This window comes from Cherax quadricarinatus, chromosome 39, assembly GCF_038502225.1.
Source record: "Cherax quadricarinatus isolate ZL_2023a chromosome 39, ASM3850222v1, whole genome shotgun sequence".
NCBI lineage: Eukaryota > Metazoa > Arthropoda > Malacostraca > Decapoda > Parastacidae > Cherax > Cherax quadricarinatus.
The window spans coordinates 17341522-17359985 of record NC_091330.1 but is presented as its reverse complement, the minus strand read 5'-3'; the positions used below and the strand labels follow the sequence as shown (position 1 = coordinate 17359985).

Below are 18464 nucleotides of genomic sequence, written 5' to 3'. Positions count from 1 at the left end.
TTTATTTATACACACTCATCCGAGTTTTCTTTGATTTTATCTTAGTTCTTGTTCTAATTACTTTTCCTTTTATATCCATGGGGAAGTGGAATAAGAATCTTTCCTCCGTAAGCCATGCGTGTTGTAAAAGTCAACTAAAATGCCGGGAACAATGGGCTAGTAACACCTTTTCCTGTAATAATTACTGAAAAGAATAAGAAGAAAATTGTCAAAGTGGGAAGTCTGAATGTGTGAGGATGTTGTGCGAATGATAAGAAAGAGATGATTGTGGATGTTATGAATGAGAAGAAGCTGGATGTCCTGGCTTTAAGTGAAACAAAGCTGAAGGGGGTGGGCGAGTTTCAGTGGAAAGGAATAAATGGGATTAGGTCAGGGGTTTCTAATAGAGTTAGAGCTAAAGAAGGAGTAGCAATAATGTTGAAGGATAAGCTATGGCAGGAAAAGAGGGACTATAAATGTATTAATTCAAGGATTATGTGGAGTAAAATAAAGGTTGGATGTGAGAAGTGGGTTATAGTAAGCGTGTATGCACCTGGGGAAGAGAGAGAGATTTTGGGAAATGTTGAGTGAATGCGTGGGGAGTTTTGAACCGAGTGTGAGAGCACTTGTGGTTGGGGATTTTAATGCTAAAGTGGGTAAAAATGTTGTGGAGGGAGTAGTAGGTAAATTTGGGGTGCCAGGGGTAAATGAAAATGGGGAGCCTTTAATTGAGCTATGTGTAGAAAGAGGTTTGGTAATAAGTAATACATATTTTATGAAAAAGAGGATAAATAAATATACAAGGTATGATGTAGCACATAATGAAAGTAGTTTGTTAGATTATGCATTGGTGGATAAAAGGTTGATGGGTAGGCTCCACGATGTACACGTTTATAGAGGGGCAACTGATATATCGGATCATTATCTAGTTGTAGCTACAGTTAGAGTAAGAGGTAGATGGGATAGGAGGAATATGGCAACAACAAGTAAGAGGGAGGTGAAAGTGCATAAACTAAGGCAGGAGGAAGTCTGGGTGAAATATAAGCAACTATTGGCAGAAAGGTGGGCTGGTGCAGGTATGAGTAGTGGGGGGGTTGAAGAGGGTTGGAATAGTTTTAAAAATGCAGTATTAGAATGTGGGGCACAAGTTTGTGGTTATAGGAGGGTGGGTGCAGGAGGAAAGAGGAGTGATTGGTGGAATGATGAAGTAAAGGGTGTGATAAAAGAAAAAGGTAGCTTATGAGAGGTATTTACAAAGCAGAAGTGTTATAAGAAAAGCAGAGTATATAGAGAGTAAAAGAAAGGTGAAGAATGTCGTGAGAGAGTGCAAAAGGAGAGCAGATGGTAGAGTGGGAGGTGTACTGTCAAGAAATTTTAATGAAAAAAAAAAATAATAATTTGGAGTTAAGCAAGTTAAGAAAGCCTAGGGAACAAATGGATTTGTCAGTTAAAAACAGAGTAGGGAAGTTAGCAGATGGGGAGATGGAGGTTTTGGGTAGATGGAGAGAATATTTTGAGGAACTTTTAAATGTCGACGAAGAAAGGGATAGGGAGTGGATAGGGAAGCAATGTGGCAGATGTTGCAAGTATAAGGAATAGGTGGTAAGTTACTAAATGCTGTAAAGAGTTTTTATGAGGATAGTGAGGCTCAGGTTAGGGTGTGTAGAAGAGAGGGAGACTATTTCCCAGTAAAAGTAGGTCTTAGACAGGGATGTGTAATGTCACCATGGTTGTTTAATATATTTATAGATGGGTTGTAAAAGAAGTAAATGCTAGGGTGTTCGGGAGAGGGGTGGGATTAAATTATGGGGAATTAAATACAAAATGGGAAGTGACACAGTTACTTTTTGCTGATGATACTGTGCTTATGAGAGATTCTAAAGAAAAATTGCAAAGGTTAGTGGACGAATTTGGGAGTGTGTGTAAAGGTAGAAAGTTGAAAGTGAACATAGAAAAGAGTAAGGTGATGAGAATATCAAATGATTTAGATAAAGAAAAACTGGCTATCAAACTGGGGAGGAGGAGTATGGAAGAAGTGAATGTTTTCAGATATTTGGGAGTTGACGTGTCAGTGGATGGATTTATCAAGGATGAGGTTAATCATAGAATTGATGAAGGAAAAAAGGTGAGTGGTGCATTGAGGTATATGTGGAGGCAAAAAATGTTATCTATGGAGGCAAAGAAGGGAATGTATGAAAGTATAGTAGTACCAACACTCTTATATGGGTGTGAAGCTTGGGTTGTAAATGCAGCAACGAGGAGGCGGTTGGAGGCAGTGGAGATGTCCTGTCTAAGGGCAATGTGTGGTGTAAATATTATGCAGAAAATTCGGAGTGTGGAAATTATGAGAATGTGTGGAGTTAATAAAAGTATTAGTCAGAGGGCTGAAGAGGGTTTGTTGAGGTGGTTTGGTCATTTAGAGAGAATGGATCAAAGCAGAATGACATGCAGAGCGTATAAATCTGTAGGGGAAGGAAGGCGGGGTAGGAGTCGTCCTCGAAAAGGTTGGAGGGAGAGGGTAAAGGAGGTGTTGTGGGCGAGGGGTTTGTACTTCCAGCAAGCGTGCATGAGCGTGTTAGATAGGAGTGAATGGAGACAAATGGTATTTGGGACCTGATGAGCTGTTGGAGTGTGAGCAGGGTAATATTTAGTGAAGGGATTCAGGGAAACCAGTTATTTTATATAACCGGACTCGAGTCTTGGAAATGGGAAGGACAATGCCTGCACTCTAATGGAGGGGTTCGAGATATTGGCAGTTTGGAGGGATATATTGTGTATTTTTAAATGTATATACTTCTAAACTGTTGTATCCTGGGCACCTCTGCAAAAACAGTGATTATGTGTGAGTGAGGTGAAAGTGTTGAATAATGATGAATTTTTTTTTTCTTTTTTGGGGTTTTCTTTCTTTTTGGGTCACCCTGCCTCGGTGGGAGACGGCCAACTTGTTAAAAAAAAAAAAAAAAAAAAAAAAAAAACCACAAAACCCACAAGGGTCGTGAACTTTTATATATAGAGTGAAGGCATACGAAAAGAATATTTTTCTACAGTTATCCCCCAGTCTGACTAGAGAAAACGTAATTCTTACGACATTACCTACACAGCCGCTTTGTAAACAAATCTCATATTTGCATCAATTTTTATTCCGTGAGTGTATGTATCATGTTTATATGCTATGTAACGGGTTTCATATATAATTTTGAGGAAAATATCATAGATGGATTAATGAAAATGTCTATATTAATGTAAAATAAGACATTTAGTGTGCACAAGAGTGATTATTATTATTACGTAGTATTGGCATCACGAGTAGAGAGACTCTTAGCCATTTAACCCTTTCAGGGTCCAAGGCCCAAATCTGGAGTCACGCACCAGTGTCCAAGAATTTTAAAAAAAAAAAATTGTTATTTTTTCTTATGAAATCGTAGAGAATCTTTTTGTGAAGGTAATAAAACAAAAAGTACGAAATTTGGTGGAAAATTGACGAAATTATGCTCTCGCGAATTTTGATGTGTCAGCGATATTTACGAATCGGCGATTTTGCCGACTTTGACTCCCATTTTAGGCCAATTACATTATTCCAATCAACCAAATTCTTAGCTATTTCACTAGTATTACTTCTATTCTATCGATTGAGCACAAGAAATTGCCAAGTCAACTGTTTCAACTACAAAATAAAGTGATCGGAAATTGTTAATTTGGCCAATTTAACACAAAGTTCAAAATATTCCAATTTCAAAATAGGGTCCAGAATGAACAATGTAGGTATTCCTGGCACTAAACTAACATTTCCTCTGTTCATTAGTTATGTTTTGAGGCTTTACAAATAAATTCCATTTTGATTTTTTATTCACATAATGAATTTTTATTCACACCAAAAAATAGAAGATTTACTGTTATGCAATACTGTAATGATTGTATAAATATCATCACCATATTTGTGAATGTATATTAGACCCACCAGCTGACGTGTATTAGACGTGTGAGGTCGTTTGTTTACTCTTGAATATCGGCAAAAATTTAACATTTCTGCTACTTTGAGCTCAGTTTCAAGCCATTTCCAGTGCTAAAACCAATCAAAATCATCTCTATTTCTGTAATATGTCTTCCATTCTATCAAATGAGACCAAGAAATCGCAAATACATCTATAAAAAACATACGAAAAAACACTGCAAAGTTGCTGTTTTAATCGAAAAATCATGATTTCATTTTTTTTCTCTCATTATACACAGTGTGCTGCAGGATCTGTTTTATGTGGTGCACACATACCACATAGATGTATTCTCTCATATCTAGGCCCAAATGTACCACTCGCAGTTTATCAGAGTGAGCTGAGCTCATGGCGTAGATCTACGGTTTGGACCCTGAACGTAAAGCCGTAGATCTACGGGACGGACCCTGAAAGGGTTAACCCTTTGACTGTCGCGGCCGTATATATACGTTGACGAGGTACCGTGTTTGACGTATATATACTCATAAATTCTAGCGGCTTCAAATCAGGCAGGAGAAAGCTGGTAGGCCCACATGTGAGAGAATGGGTCTGTGTGGTCAGTGTGCACCATATAAAAAAAATCCTGGAGCACGCAGTGCATAATGAGAAAAAAAATCCGACCGTTTTTTTAATTAAAATGCCGACTTTGTGGTCTATTTTCGTATAGTATTTGTTGTTGTATTCTAGTTTTCTTGGTCTCATTTGATAGAATGGAAACTATATTACAGAAATAGAGGCGATTTTGATTAATTTTACTATAAAAAGAACCTGGAAATGGAGCACAAAGTATGGGAAATGTTTGATTTTTGCCAATGTTCAAAAGTAAACAAATGATGTCATTGTCCAATAAATGTCCAAATAGCCATTCTAATATGCAGTCATGAATGGGTTGATGTAAGAGAGAGAGATTTCGTTCGGATTTTTAACCCCGGAGGGTTAGCCACCCAGGATAACCCAAGAAAGTCAGTGCGTCACCGAGGACTGTCTAACTTATTTCCATTGGGGTCCTTAATCTTGTCCCCCAGGATGCGACCCACACCAGTCGACTAACACCCAGGTACCTATTTGCTGCTAGGTGAACAGGACAATAGGTGTAAGGAAACGTGTCGAAATGTTTCCACCCGCCGGGAATCGAACCCGGGCCCTCCGTGTGTGAAGCGGGAGCTTTAGCCACCAGGCCACCGGGCCACCCTTATTACAGTATTGCAGTAGTCTGCATAACAGTAAATCTCCTATTTTTTGTTTGAATAAAATTTCAAAATAAAAAGCAAGAGTAATATCACAGGGGCCTGGAGACATGACTGATGAACAAAGAAAATGTTATTTTAGAGCCAGGAATGTCTGCATTGTTCATTCTGGTCCTTATTTTGAAATTGTCATATTTTTTTAATTTTCGTGAAATTGGCCAAATTGCAAATTTCTGACCACATTATTGGGTAGTTGAAATCGGTAAATGGGCAGTTTCTTGTATTCAATCGATAGAAAAAATGGAGTTCTAAAGAAATAGCTGAGTTTGGTCGACTGGAACAAGGGAATTAGCCGAAAATAAGGCTCAAAGTGGGCGAAATCGCCAATTTGTAAATATCGCCGAGGTCGCTAACTTCGCTAGAGCATAATTCCGTCAGTTTTCCATCAAATTACGTTTTTTGGGGTCATTACAATCGGGAAAAGATTCTCTATCATTTCATAAGAAAAAATTATTTTTTTTTTTTTAAATCTTGCGACACCAGGAGACACCTCAGGATTGGGGGTTGCGATAGTCAAAGGGTTAAAACGCTTGAAATTTTGGAAAGTTTCCTGACATAATAGATGTGGTCACGGAGAATGTAAACAAACCAGGTGGGGCGTGCCGTATTTGAAAGACCACTTGCCGTATAGCAAATTTTGGTCATAATTTGACATCGCTGTATTAGCGGAACGCCATAAAGTGAAACACAGTAAAGCGGGGCCCTACTGTACATATACAGTGGAACCTCTGTTTTCGTGATTTATCTGTTTGAAAAAGGTCTGATGATGAACCGAATTGTACGAACACAGAAGCAATATTTCCCATAAGAAATAATGTAAATTCAATTACTCCGTTCCAGACACCCAAAAAATATTAACAAAAAATACATTTTATAGAGAATAACTATAGTTTTACATACAAACTAGGGCATACGAAAACCGAGGTTCCACTGTATAACCTGCACAAATCTGCAATGCATAGACCTGAATACCTGACCCTGAACATAGGTAAATACACGATACTAGTATAGAGTAAGCAACTGTTGAAAATAGTAGTTTTTTATGTAAGCATATCCTGCTTGTAAATAACTAAATGGAACCTGGATCAACATGCCTGAAGGTGAAACATGAGAACATCAGCTTGCAGAGCAGAGCCACAAGCCGATATTAAAGAGTGAGAACAGAGAGAAGTAATGGATGTGAATGCATGTCGGTTGTATCCAGATGGGCCACCAGGCCTCATCAAAAGTTTTACAGTGGGAGCCAAAGGAAAGGTTTACTGTGTACACACATAAGTGGACCAAGATGGAGCATCTTAAACTTACACCATACGATCAATGGCTCCAGGCTCATTGGACATGCCAAGACCATAGTAACAGAGTGCACCCATGCCCACTACAGCACCTCCAGCAGCAGCAATTTGTCCCACCTCCATTGCTGAAAGTTTATAGTAAATACATTAATTACACGTTACCTATGCTGTATTAGGAAAATTTGACTAGAAATTAAATACAGTATGGCCCCCATATCCGCAGGGTGATGCATTCCAAGGACCTGCCGCAGATGCCGAAACCGTGGATAGTAGCAAACATTATATACAAGACCTATACATACCTAATATAAAGTTTAAATTGTTAAATTATGCACAATAAGTGGAGAATTATCATTTTTCACTAATGGGAAGCACTTCACGATTTCTCTTAAGCTTCTGTACTTTGGAGTCATTATTATGCAAAATTAAGAAGTATTTTTGGGCCACAGTAAACCGTGAATAACTGAAACCATGGATACCAAATCAGTGGATACGGGGGTTCTACTATACATACATCTTAGATTCAATCAAACATCTAAAGCACTGGGAATGCCTGAAGTGAAGTGGACAAGACGCACACATAAATTAACCCTGGAAAAATCACAATTTACCTTGTCCTCTTGTTTAGGGTCTTTGTTAATCTTTGCTCAACTGGGAGAATACTTCAATCAACCAAAATGCATTTCAGGATAAATTAACTTAATAAATTTTCCTTTTCAATGCAATTTTAAGAGCAGTTTTGATTAAAATTATGATAATTTATGCATTTTCAGACTATGTCCTGTTTAACACTAAACTTAAAATATTTTGACTAAAATTACATTTTAAAACCCTTTCAGGGTTTCGGCCGTACTAGTACGGCTTATGCCCCAGGGTTTTTTACGTACTAGTACACCTAAATTCTAGCGCCCTCAAATCTAGTGAGAGAAAGCTGGTAGGCCTACATATGAAACAATGGGACTATGTGGTCAGTGTACGCAGTATTAAAAAAATCCTGCAGCAGTGCATAATGAAAAAAAATAAAAAATAAAAAAAAAGTGTTTTTGGATTAAAACTGTGACTTTGCACTGTATTTTTGAATGGTATTTATTGTTGTATTCTAGTTTTCCTGGTCTCATTTTATAGAATGGAAGACATATTACAGAAATTGAGAATATTTTGACTGGTTTTACAATGAAAAGTAGATTGAAACTGAGCTCAAAGTAGCATAAATGTTAGATTTTTACCAAAGTTCAAAAGTAAACAAATCATGCCAAGCGTCCAATACAGGTCAACTGGTGAGTCTAATATTCTTTCACAAGTGCGCTGATATTATTTATACCATTTCTACACTAATGCAGTAGTCTGCATAACAGTAAATCTTCTATTTTTTGTAAGAATAAAAATTCAAAGTGGAAAGCCAAAGAAATATAAGAGGGGCCTGGGGATGTGACTAACGAACAGAGAACTTGTTATTTTAGTACCAGGAATGTCTTTCTTGTTTATTCTGGACCCTATTCGGAAATTGGCATCTTTTGAAATTTGTGTGAAATTGGCAAAATTGCTAAATTCTGACCACTTTATTGGATAGTTGAAATTGGTAAATGGGTGGTTTCTTGTACTCATTTGATAGAAAAAATGGAGTTCTGGCAAAACAGTTATAATTTTTGTCCACTAGCACACTAGAGTTGGCCGAAAATAGGGCTCAAAGTGGGCAAAATCACTGATGCGTAAACATCGTCGAGACCGCTAACTTCGCAAGAGCATAATTCCGTAAGTTTTCCATCAAATTTCATACTTTTGGTGTCATTATGATCGGGAAAAGATTATCTATCTTTTCATAAGAAAAAATTATTTTTTTTTTTTTAAATTTGGGGACCCTGAGAACAAGTCTCGGAGAGGGCCTGGCGACCCTGAAAGGGTTAAGAGTCAAATTGCCTAATTAACCCTTTCAGGGTCCAAGGCCAAAATCTGAAGTCACGCACCAGTGTCCAAGAATTTAAAAAAAAAAAATGTTATTTTTTCTTATGAAATCGTAGAGAATCTTTTTGTGAAGGTAATAAAACAAAAAGTACGAAATTTGGTGGAAAATTGACGAAATTATGCTCTCGCGAATTTTGATGTGTCAGCGATATTTACGAGTCGGCGATTTTGCCGATTTTGACTCCCATTTTAGGCCAATTACATTATTCCAATCAACCAAATTCTTAGCTATTTCACTAGTATTACTTCTATTCTATCGATTGAGCACAAGAAATCGCCAAATCAACTGTTTCAACTACAAAATAAAGTGATCGGAAATTGTTAATTTGGCCAATTTAACACAAAGTTCAAAATATTCCAATTTCAAAATAGGCTCCAGAATAAACAATGTAGGTATTCCTGGAACTAAACTAACATTTCCTCTGTTCATTAGTTACATTTTGAGGCTTTACAAATAAATTCCATTTTGATTTTTTATTCACATAATGAATTTTTATTCACACCAAAAAATAGAAGATTTACTGTTATGCAATACTGTAATAATTGTATAAATATCATCACCATATTTGTGAATGTATATTAGACCCACCAGCTGACGTTTATTAGATGTGTGAGGTCGTTTGTTTACTCTTGAATATCGGCAAAAATTTAACATTTCCGCTACTTTGAGCTCAGTTTCAAGCCATTTCCAGTGCTAAAACCAATCAAAATCATCTCTATTTCTGTAATATGTCTTCCATTCTATCAAATGAGACCAAGAAATCGCAAATACAACTATAAAAAACATACGAAAAAACACTGCAAAGTCGCTGTTTTAATCGAAAAATCATGATTTCAGTTTTTTCTCTCATTATACACAGTGTGCTGCAGGATCTGTTTTATGTGGTGCACACATACCACATAGATGTATTCTCTCATATCTAGGCCCAAATGTACCACTCACAGTTTATCAGAGTGAGCTGAGCTCATGGCATAGATCTACGGTTTGGACACTCACCGTAAAGCCGTAGATCTACGGGACGGACCCTGAAAGGGTTAAATGTAGAGGTTTTAACATGAAGTCCAGTACACACAAAAAAGTGGAGAGTTCTGTACTTTCACTTTAATTCACAACTTCATTTGCACTACCCTAAAAATCTTCCATAAAGGAAGCTTTATCAGGTTCAAAAGACTGTTGTACCTGTATGTCAGGTGTTCGATGGATCCTCTCCATTTGATTTCTTTTTAGTAAATAATCATTTTTATTGCCAGCTTTCATTTTTTACAGAAAGATGTTAAAATATTCCAAGAACAAAACCAGGGGTCTGATACTTACGTCCAATTTTACCTTTGACGGTCTTAGTTGCTTCTATGGTCTGTGCCTGCACTTCCCGAATCCTTGACCTTCGTGTGAAGCTTCGCCCATCACCTTTGTACTGTCTTGTCAATGGCATAAATGGCGATTTTGGCGTTGCCACCACAGATAACCGCAAGAATCCTCTGGTACAAGTAGTACCCACTGTTGACAATCTTGCAGCCAACATGTTGAAAATACTGAAAATATAAATATTGTATATCACTCCATTAAATCTTTAATAGATTGAAGCACCAACCTTAAATAAAAATTTGCCCTTAACTTCCATCCATGTGAAGAACTTGTGTAGAATTTCCTCTTGATCAGTCTCACTTTATGCAATTACAGTCCTTAACTTGGAGCAACTTGATTACCTTCCATGACCTCTACAAGTTTAACACTCCCCAAGAATACAATAATAATGATAATTAATGATAATGAATCAGAAAAAACTGATGAACAGCAGGACTAAATAAAGTTCTCCAGTACAATACAACCTCCAGGTTTGCTCCCACTTCACCCCACCATCTACACATTGTTAATTTTTTTTCTTTCAACAAACCGGCCGTATCCCACCAAGGCAGGGTGGCCCAAAAAGAAAAACAAAAGTTTCTCTTTTTAAATTTAGTAATTTATACAGGAGAAGGGGTTACTAGCCCCTTGCTCCTGGCATTTTTGTTGCCTCTTACAACATGCATAGCTTACGGAGGAAGAATTCTGTTCCACTTCCCCATGGAGATAAGAGGAAATAAACAAGAATAAGAACTAGTAAGAAAATAGAAGAAAACCCAGAGGGTTGTGTCTTCTTCTTTCAACGTACCAGCCGTATCCCACTGAGGTGGGGTGGCCCAAAACAAAAAACTGAAGTTTCTCCTTTTAAATTTAGTAATATATACAGGAGAAGGGGTTACTAGCCCCTTGCTCCCGGCATTTTAGTCGCCTCTTACGACACGCATGGCTTACAGAGGAAGAATTCTGTTCCACTTCCCCATGGAGATAAGAGGAAATAAACAAGAACAAGAATTAGAAAGAAAATAGAAGAAAACCCAGAGGGTTGTGTATATATATATATGCTTGTACATGTATGTGTAGTGTGACCTAAGTGTAAATAGAAGTAGCAAGACATACCTGAAACCTTGCATGTTTATGAGACAAAAAATGGACACCAGCAATCCTACCATCATGTAAAACAATTACAGGCCTTCATTTTACACTCATTTGGTAGGACGGTAGTACCTCCCTGGGCGGTTGCTGTCTACCAACCTATGGCCTATAACATTGTTAATATAAAGCACAAAATTCATTGTGTGACTCAATTGCATTCTGTTTAGTGCTTTACCCAAAGATCTCATTCACAAGGGGCATGGACATGCAGCAGACATGTGTGAGCATGTTAGATAGGAGTAAATCAAATGATTTTTGGGACCTGACAAGCTGCTGAATGTGAGCAGGGTAATACAGTGGACCCCCAGATATTGGCTGGTGCGGATATTGGCCAAATCGGATTTTGGTCACTTTTTTGGCCGAAATTCTATCCTGGATTTCGGCTGGCAACTTGGAAATCGGCTGTATTGGACATGTCCGCCCGCCACTCCGCCACGTGCGTGAGTCAGTCTGGCTGTGTCTCTTGGTGAGTGAGCAATGCTCTGCGAATTCATCCAAACAGTTTGTTACAAACCATTGTTTTTTGTGGTTGTTTATTGAGTGCTACTTCCAAATAAGCCACCATGGGCCCACAGAAAGTTCCTAGTGCCAGCCCTTTGATAAAAAAAAAGTGACAAAACCTTGTCCCACTTCAGGCAAGTCTTAGAGAGATGCCAGAAACAAACCTCTCCGGACAGTTTTTTTGTGCAACAGGGGTGCAGTGACTCAAGCTGGTCCTAGTGCTAGTAAAAGGCAAAGAAGGGAAATAACCCCGGATAGGGACCCGATACCTGAAGTCCTTGTGGAGGGGGATTTCCCTTCCAAACAATAACCCCAACTCCCTCTCCCCTTCTCGCCTTCTTCAGTAAGCCAACAAGAGTCTTCAATAAAGGTATGTAATGTTCATTTATCATTAAAATTTGTGTTTTATATTTATTTCTCATTGTTTTCTGTATGTAAAACTATAGTTAATCTTTAAAAAATGCATTTTTTGTTAATATTTTTGGGTGTCTGGAAAGGATTAATTGTATTCACATTAATTCTTATGGGAAATATTACTTCGGTTTTTGGCCTTTTCAGATTTAGGCCGACCTTCTGGAATGGATTACAGCCGAAATCCTGGGTTCCGCTGAATTTAGTGAAGGGATTCAGGGAAACCGGTTAGCTAGACTTGAGTCCTGGAGGTGGGATGTACAATGCCTGCACTTTAAATGAGAGATTTGGGATATTGGCTGTTTGGAGTGACATCTAAACTGCTGTATCTGAGTGCCTGTGCAGAGACAGTGATTTTATGTGAATGATGGTGAGTGTTGAATGATGATGAAAATATTTCTTTCTCTTTTGGGTCACCCTGCCTTGATGGGAGACAGCTGGCATGTTGAAAATAATAATAATAATAATAATAGCAGCATCAGCAGCTAATGATTATACAAAGATATACAATAATTTGAAACTCATAGTCTGCATAGCAGGTAACAGGGGCAGCCTTGTCCAAGAATCAACCCCATGTCCTTTACGGTTGCGAGGTGAGCGAACTACCGCTTCACTACCAGGACATTTGATTTCAAAAGGATGTAGTATATAAAATTACTAGTAAGTAACCATTGTAAATATGTGGAACTGACTATGGAACGGAACTCTTCTCCAGACTGAGGGACTGACCACCTCAAAACCTATTTCTCCTAGGCTGAAGGACTGATTACATAATTTTTACCTTGCCATTACTCCTGCTGCCTCAAATTTATTCTCATATTTGAATGAAGAAGCCTACCGTGTAGGCAAAACATTTCAACAATGAAGATACCCAACTGCTGCATGTGTCTTACTCATTAACTTACTGGTATTAGATAACATTTTCAACATAAAAAATTCAGTCCCCAATGACATCTGATTCAAGCAAGTTATCCTGGATTACTAACCCTGGGGATTAAGAATTCAAAGAAAATCTTATTTGACCCTACATTAGTACAGTGGTGTTGCTGGTGGATACCAAGGTACTTATAGGGCTTGGCAACTTCCCACACCACTACTGTTAACATACGTTACCAATGCAGGTGGCTTGATTGGCAATGCTCTCGGCTCATACACTGAGTGTCCAGGTTCAATCCCTGGCATGTGTGGAATCATTGGGCATTTCCTTATACCTGCTGTCCCTGTTAACCTAGCAGTAAGTAGGTACCTGGTATTAGCCGATAGGTGTGGGTCGCATCCTGGAGGACAAAACTGAAGAACCCCCAATGGAAATAAAGACAAGACAGTCCCTGACGACTCGTGGAAATAAGTCACCGACTTATTTTGGGTTATCCTTGGCGAAGTGGAAAAGAATTCTTCCTTAAGCCATGCGTGTCATAAGAGGCAACTAAAATGCTGGGAGCAAGGGGCTAGTAGCCCCTTCTCCTTTATGCATTACTAAGTTAAAAAGAGAAACCTTTGTTTTTCTTTTTTTTGGGTCACCCTGCCTCTGTGGGATATGGCCGGTTTGTTGAAAGATGATGATGTATGATAATTATACTTATGTGTACCTGTGCCTAAATAAACTACAGTGGTCCCTCGTTTTTCGTAATTAATCCGTTCCTGGAGCCGTTACTATAAACGAAATTTACGATTTACGAATCAATTTTCCCCAAAAGAAATAATGTAAATACAATTAATCTGTTCCTGACACCCAGAAGTATTAAAACAAAACATTTTTTTACATGAAATATACATGTAGTACATAAACAATACAATGGGAAATGATGAATGAAACATTAACAGCATAACACTTACCTTTATTGGAGATTCTTAGTGTATGGGAGACTGGAGGAGGAGAGAGATTGGATTGTTTACAGTTTGGAAGGGGAATCCCCTTCCAGGAACACCTCAGGTACCAATTGCTTCTCTGGGGTTGCTTCTCTTCTCTGTTTCTTAATGCCACTAGGACCACCTTGAGAGTCACTCTAGTCCTGTCTCGCAAAGTAACTATGGACAGAGCTCTGTTTCTGGCGTCTCTTTAACACTTCCCTAAAATGGCCCAAGACTTTGTCACTGTACATATTTCTCACCTTCTTTACCACAGGCTTGGCACTAGGAGCTTTCTTTGGAGCCATGGTAGCTTATTTAGTACTTGCAAGCACTAAAATGAGTGGAATATTATGAAATATTTCGTAGGAGCACTTGAGGGGACCTTCACTCACTGGTAAACAATGCCAGACTGGCTGGGTAGGGAGGCCTCCCGGGCTCACACCGTGCGTACACGTCCCAGACGAACTACTATTCGTGAGTCAACCTATGAAAAGCGAGTCCATGTTTATACGAAAATGCCCCTATGATTGGCAAAATTTATGATTGCCGAGAACTACGAAAAGCGAGGGACCACTGTACTTATACATGAATGGTATACTACATACAATACCGACAAGTCTTGTTTTCCTGGCAGATATTAGTGCCAGGAAAAAAAGACACCCCCCTTACCACCAATCCGACGACATTCATCTTTGCAAATATACAGGGTCTAAAGCCAGCACCAAATAACAAAATACCTTTCGTCCATGGACTGCTTACGGGGTCAAATGCAATGTTCATGGTTTTGATAAAGACCCACATAAAGGATCACTTGGACAATGAAATGTGGATCCCCGGTTACAACCTATACAGATGTGACAGTGAACAGGTAATAGGGGAGGGGGGTTGCCCTGTATATCACAGAGTCGCTTATATGCTCAGTACTACTAAATGCCTCAAATGACGTAATTGAAGTTTTAGCAGTAAAGATCGAGACCCAAAACCTGGTCATTGTGGTTGTATACAAGCCTCCAGATGCAACGTCCCAACAATTCCAGGAACAGTTTTTGAAAATTGACCACTGTCTGGAAAACCTTCCAGCTCCTGCCCTCAACATCTTGCTCCTGGGGGATTTCAACCTAAGGCACCTATAATGTAGGAATAAAGCAAATAATGTTGTAGCAGAGAAAGCACCAGGAGGCAGCTCAGATGAAAACTTGCACACACCCACACGAGCTTTTAAATCTTTGCAACAAATTCACAAACGAGCTTTTAAATCTTGGCAACAAATTCACAATAAACCAGCAATAACAGAGCCTACAAGGTTTGAGAATACGCTGGACCTCTTCTTCACTAACAATGATGATCTGATACGAAATGTCATCATATCAAAAACAATATACTCAGATCACAACATAAGAGAGGTCCAGACATGTATGCGGGGTAGCCCCAGATGAACAAAATATTATCAGTCACGAGGGAGCCTTCACCAAATTCAACTTCAATAACAAAAACATAACATGGGACCAGGTAAACCAAGTCCTAAATGATATAAACTGGGGAGATAGGATCCATGTTGCTTAGTCTATGTCTAAAACAAATTAACTCTGTCGCACTTGAGGTATGCTCAAGGCATATTCCCTTAACCCTTTCAGGGTCGACAGGCCCTCTCAGAGACTTGTTCTCAGGGTCACCCAAATTTCAAAAAAAAAAAAAAAAAAAAATTCTTCTTATGGAAAGATAGAGAATCTTTTCCCGGTCATAATGACACCAAAAGTATGAAATTTGATGGAAAACTTATGGAATTATGCTCTCGCGAAGTTAGCAGTCTCGACGATGTTTACGCATTTTGCCCACTTTGAGCCCTATTTTCAGCCTATTCCACTGTACTAGTCGACAAAAATCATGAATATTTCGCTAGAACTCCATTTTTTTATATTGAATGAGTGCAAGAAACCACCCATTTACCGATTTCAACTATCTAGTACAGTGGTCAGAATTTAGCAATTTTGCCAATTTCACACAAATTTCAAAAGATGCCAATTTCCAAATAGGGTCCAGAATAAACAAGACAGACATTACTGGCACTAAAATGACATTTCCTCTGTTCATTAGTCACGTCCCAACGCCCCTGTTACATTCTTTTGCTTTCCACATTGAATTTTTATTCTCACAATAAATAGAAGATTTACCGTTATGCAGACTACTGCATTAGTGTAAAAAATGGTATAAATAATATCGGCGCACTTGTGAAAGAATATTAGATTCACCAGTTGACGTGCATTGGATGCTTGGCATGATTTGTTTACTTTTGATCTTTGGTAAAAATCAAGCATTTCTGCTACTTTGAGCTCAATTTCAAGGTACTTTTCATTGTAAAATCAGTCAAAATCATCTCGATTTCTGTAATATGTCTTCCATTCTATAGAATGAGACCAGAAAAACTAGAATACAACAATAAATACCATACGAAAATACAGTGCAAAGTCACTGTTTTAATCCAAAAACACGGTCAAAGTTTTTTTTTCTCATTACGCACTGTGTGCTGCAGGATTTTTTTAATACTGCGTACACTGACCACATAGACCCATTCTTTCATATGTAAGCCTACCAGCTTTCTCTCACTAGATTTGAGGGCGCTAGAATTTAGGCATACTAGTACGTCAAACACCCTGGTGCGTAAGCCGTACTAGTACGGCCAAAACCCTGAAAGGGTTAAGGAAAAGGAGATGATGTATACTAGAAAGAGAAAGGCACTCCCTATACAGGAAAAGGTAAAGAATAACAGAGTGGCTCTATGTGGCCAATACATGTACTACATCTGCAATACACAGGGAGACACTGATCAGAGAAATAGCAAACATCGAAGTAAAGGTAAAGGAATCTTACAGGAGTCAAGAAATGCGAGAAGAACTAAAAGAAATAAATGAAATTGAAAGAAACCCAAAGTATTTCTTTTCTTATGCTAAATTAAAGCCCAGAACAACATCCAGTATTGGGCCTCTACTTAAACGGGATGGGTCCTACACAGATGACAGCAAGGAAACGAGTGAGTTACTCAAGTCCCAATATGACTCGGTTTTTAGCGAGCCACAAACAGACTGCATAACTACGATAAACCACCTTAATTATGGGAATGCTTCATGTTTCTAAACCCGTACTCCCTCCCTAGGGATATACACCTGGAAAATCCTAGAGGGACTAGTACCAAACTTGCACATAAAAATCACTTCCTACAAAAGCAAAAGACTCGGCAGACGGTGCAACATCCCCCAATGAAAAGCAGGGGTGTCACTAGCACGATAAGAGACAACACAATAAGTATCAGGGGCCCAAGACTGTTCAACTGCCTCCCAGCATACATAAGGGGGATTACCATTAGACCCCTGGCTGTCTTCAAGCAGGCCCCGGACAGGCACCTAAAGTTAGTACCTGACCAGCTGGGCTGTGGTTTATACGTTGGATTACATGGTGCTAGCATTAACAGCCTGGTTGATCAGGCCCTGATCCACCATGAGGCCTGGCCACAGACCAGTCCGGGGGGTTGTTGACCCCCGGAACAGTCTCCAGGTATACAGGATGAGAATTACACATCTGTGCAACATCTGGGTATCTTTATGGTAGATGTTTTGCCAATCAGTGGCTTTATCAATACAAATTCCAGGACAATTATATCCTGGAATTTGCACTGATAGCCACTGGATGGCAAAACTTCTACAATAATATTACCCAGATGTTTCACACGTGTCTAATTTTTCAATAAACTACTTACTGGATGGCTAACCCCCCTAAAATACTCTTTTCACACTCCGCTGTGTCCATGGTTCGATCCCCGGCAAGGGTGTGTTTCCTTACACCTGTTGTCCCGTTCACCTAGCAAGCAAGTAGGTACCTGGGTGCTAATCGACTGATGTGGGTCGCATCCTGGGGGACAAGAATGACCGTAATGGTAACAAGACAGAGTCTTTAATGACGCGCTGCCTTCCTTGGGTTATCCTGGGTGGCTTATCCTCCGGGGTTAAAAATACAAACAAAATCTTATCTTAATCAACAAAAGTTAAATGTAATTATTTTCATTGGGGTCCTTATCTTGCTCTCAACCACGACTCGAAATGTGAAGAAAATTATACGATGAACTATTTACTGAAGACGGGATATTGTGAGCATAGTCCTGCTCCTGTAGCTACAAAGACGTAATAACAAGTAGATAAACCAGTTATAAAACCACACACGAGTTTATGTAGTCACGGCTACTCATCTTCAACACAACAAATATCCCAATAAAATACAATAATAAGCTTACGCAGTGCAAATTTACACTGCCCAAATAAAGTAAAATATATACATACATATATATTAATAACACCTTGACACAGTAAAAAACGAGAGAGAATTACATCAGCCGAAGACAACTTCTAGAACACCAGTCACTAGTACAGTCAACTTGGTTATAAAGGCCACTGACAGCTTCTACATTATCCTGTCTTACCTCCCTATCACATGTATTATATTAGCAACACTTTCGTCACATTAAAGATTTTTGGGGTTAGAAAAAAGCCCAGAATAATTATCAGGGCTTTATTTTGCTTTTGTTTTTTTAGTCTTTCAATGCCACACACATAAAAATGTTTTGACTGCATGAACTGTATCATGATGCAAGGAACCAACAGTATTTCCTGTAACTCTGGCAGATAACAGATTTTAATACCTGCCCACCTACCCTTCCAAAAATCTAATTATGCACAATACTCAGCTT

At 38.7% G+C, this 18464-nt stretch overlaps 1 protein-coding gene across 3 annotated transcripts in view; it reads right to left on the bottom strand.

Annotated features, from left to right (window-relative positions):
- LOC128696374 (growth hormone-inducible transmembrane protein) overlaps positions 1 to 18228 on the bottom strand; it is a 31559-nt gene extending 13331 nt beyond the window's left edge. Inside the window, exons 1-3 of one of the 3 annotated variants that reach the window (XM_053787621.2) lie at positions 18106 to 18228; positions 9785 to 10002; positions 6521 to 6632 (exon numbers count right to left, since the gene is read on the bottom strand). In XM_053787621.2, coding sequence (XP_053643596.1) covers positions 6521 to 6632; positions 9785 to 9992 — 320 coding nt within the window. In that variant the 5' untranslated portion in view covers positions 9993 to 10002; positions 18106 to 18228. Of the gene's footprint in view, positions 1 to 6520; positions 6633 to 9784; positions 10003 to 17852; positions 17891 to 18057 lie in introns of those variants that run through there. The other 2 variants (XM_053787622.2, XM_053787620.2) reach the window with 2 other exon arrangements.
- Between the last annotated feature and the right edge of the window lie 236 nt (positions 18229 to 18464).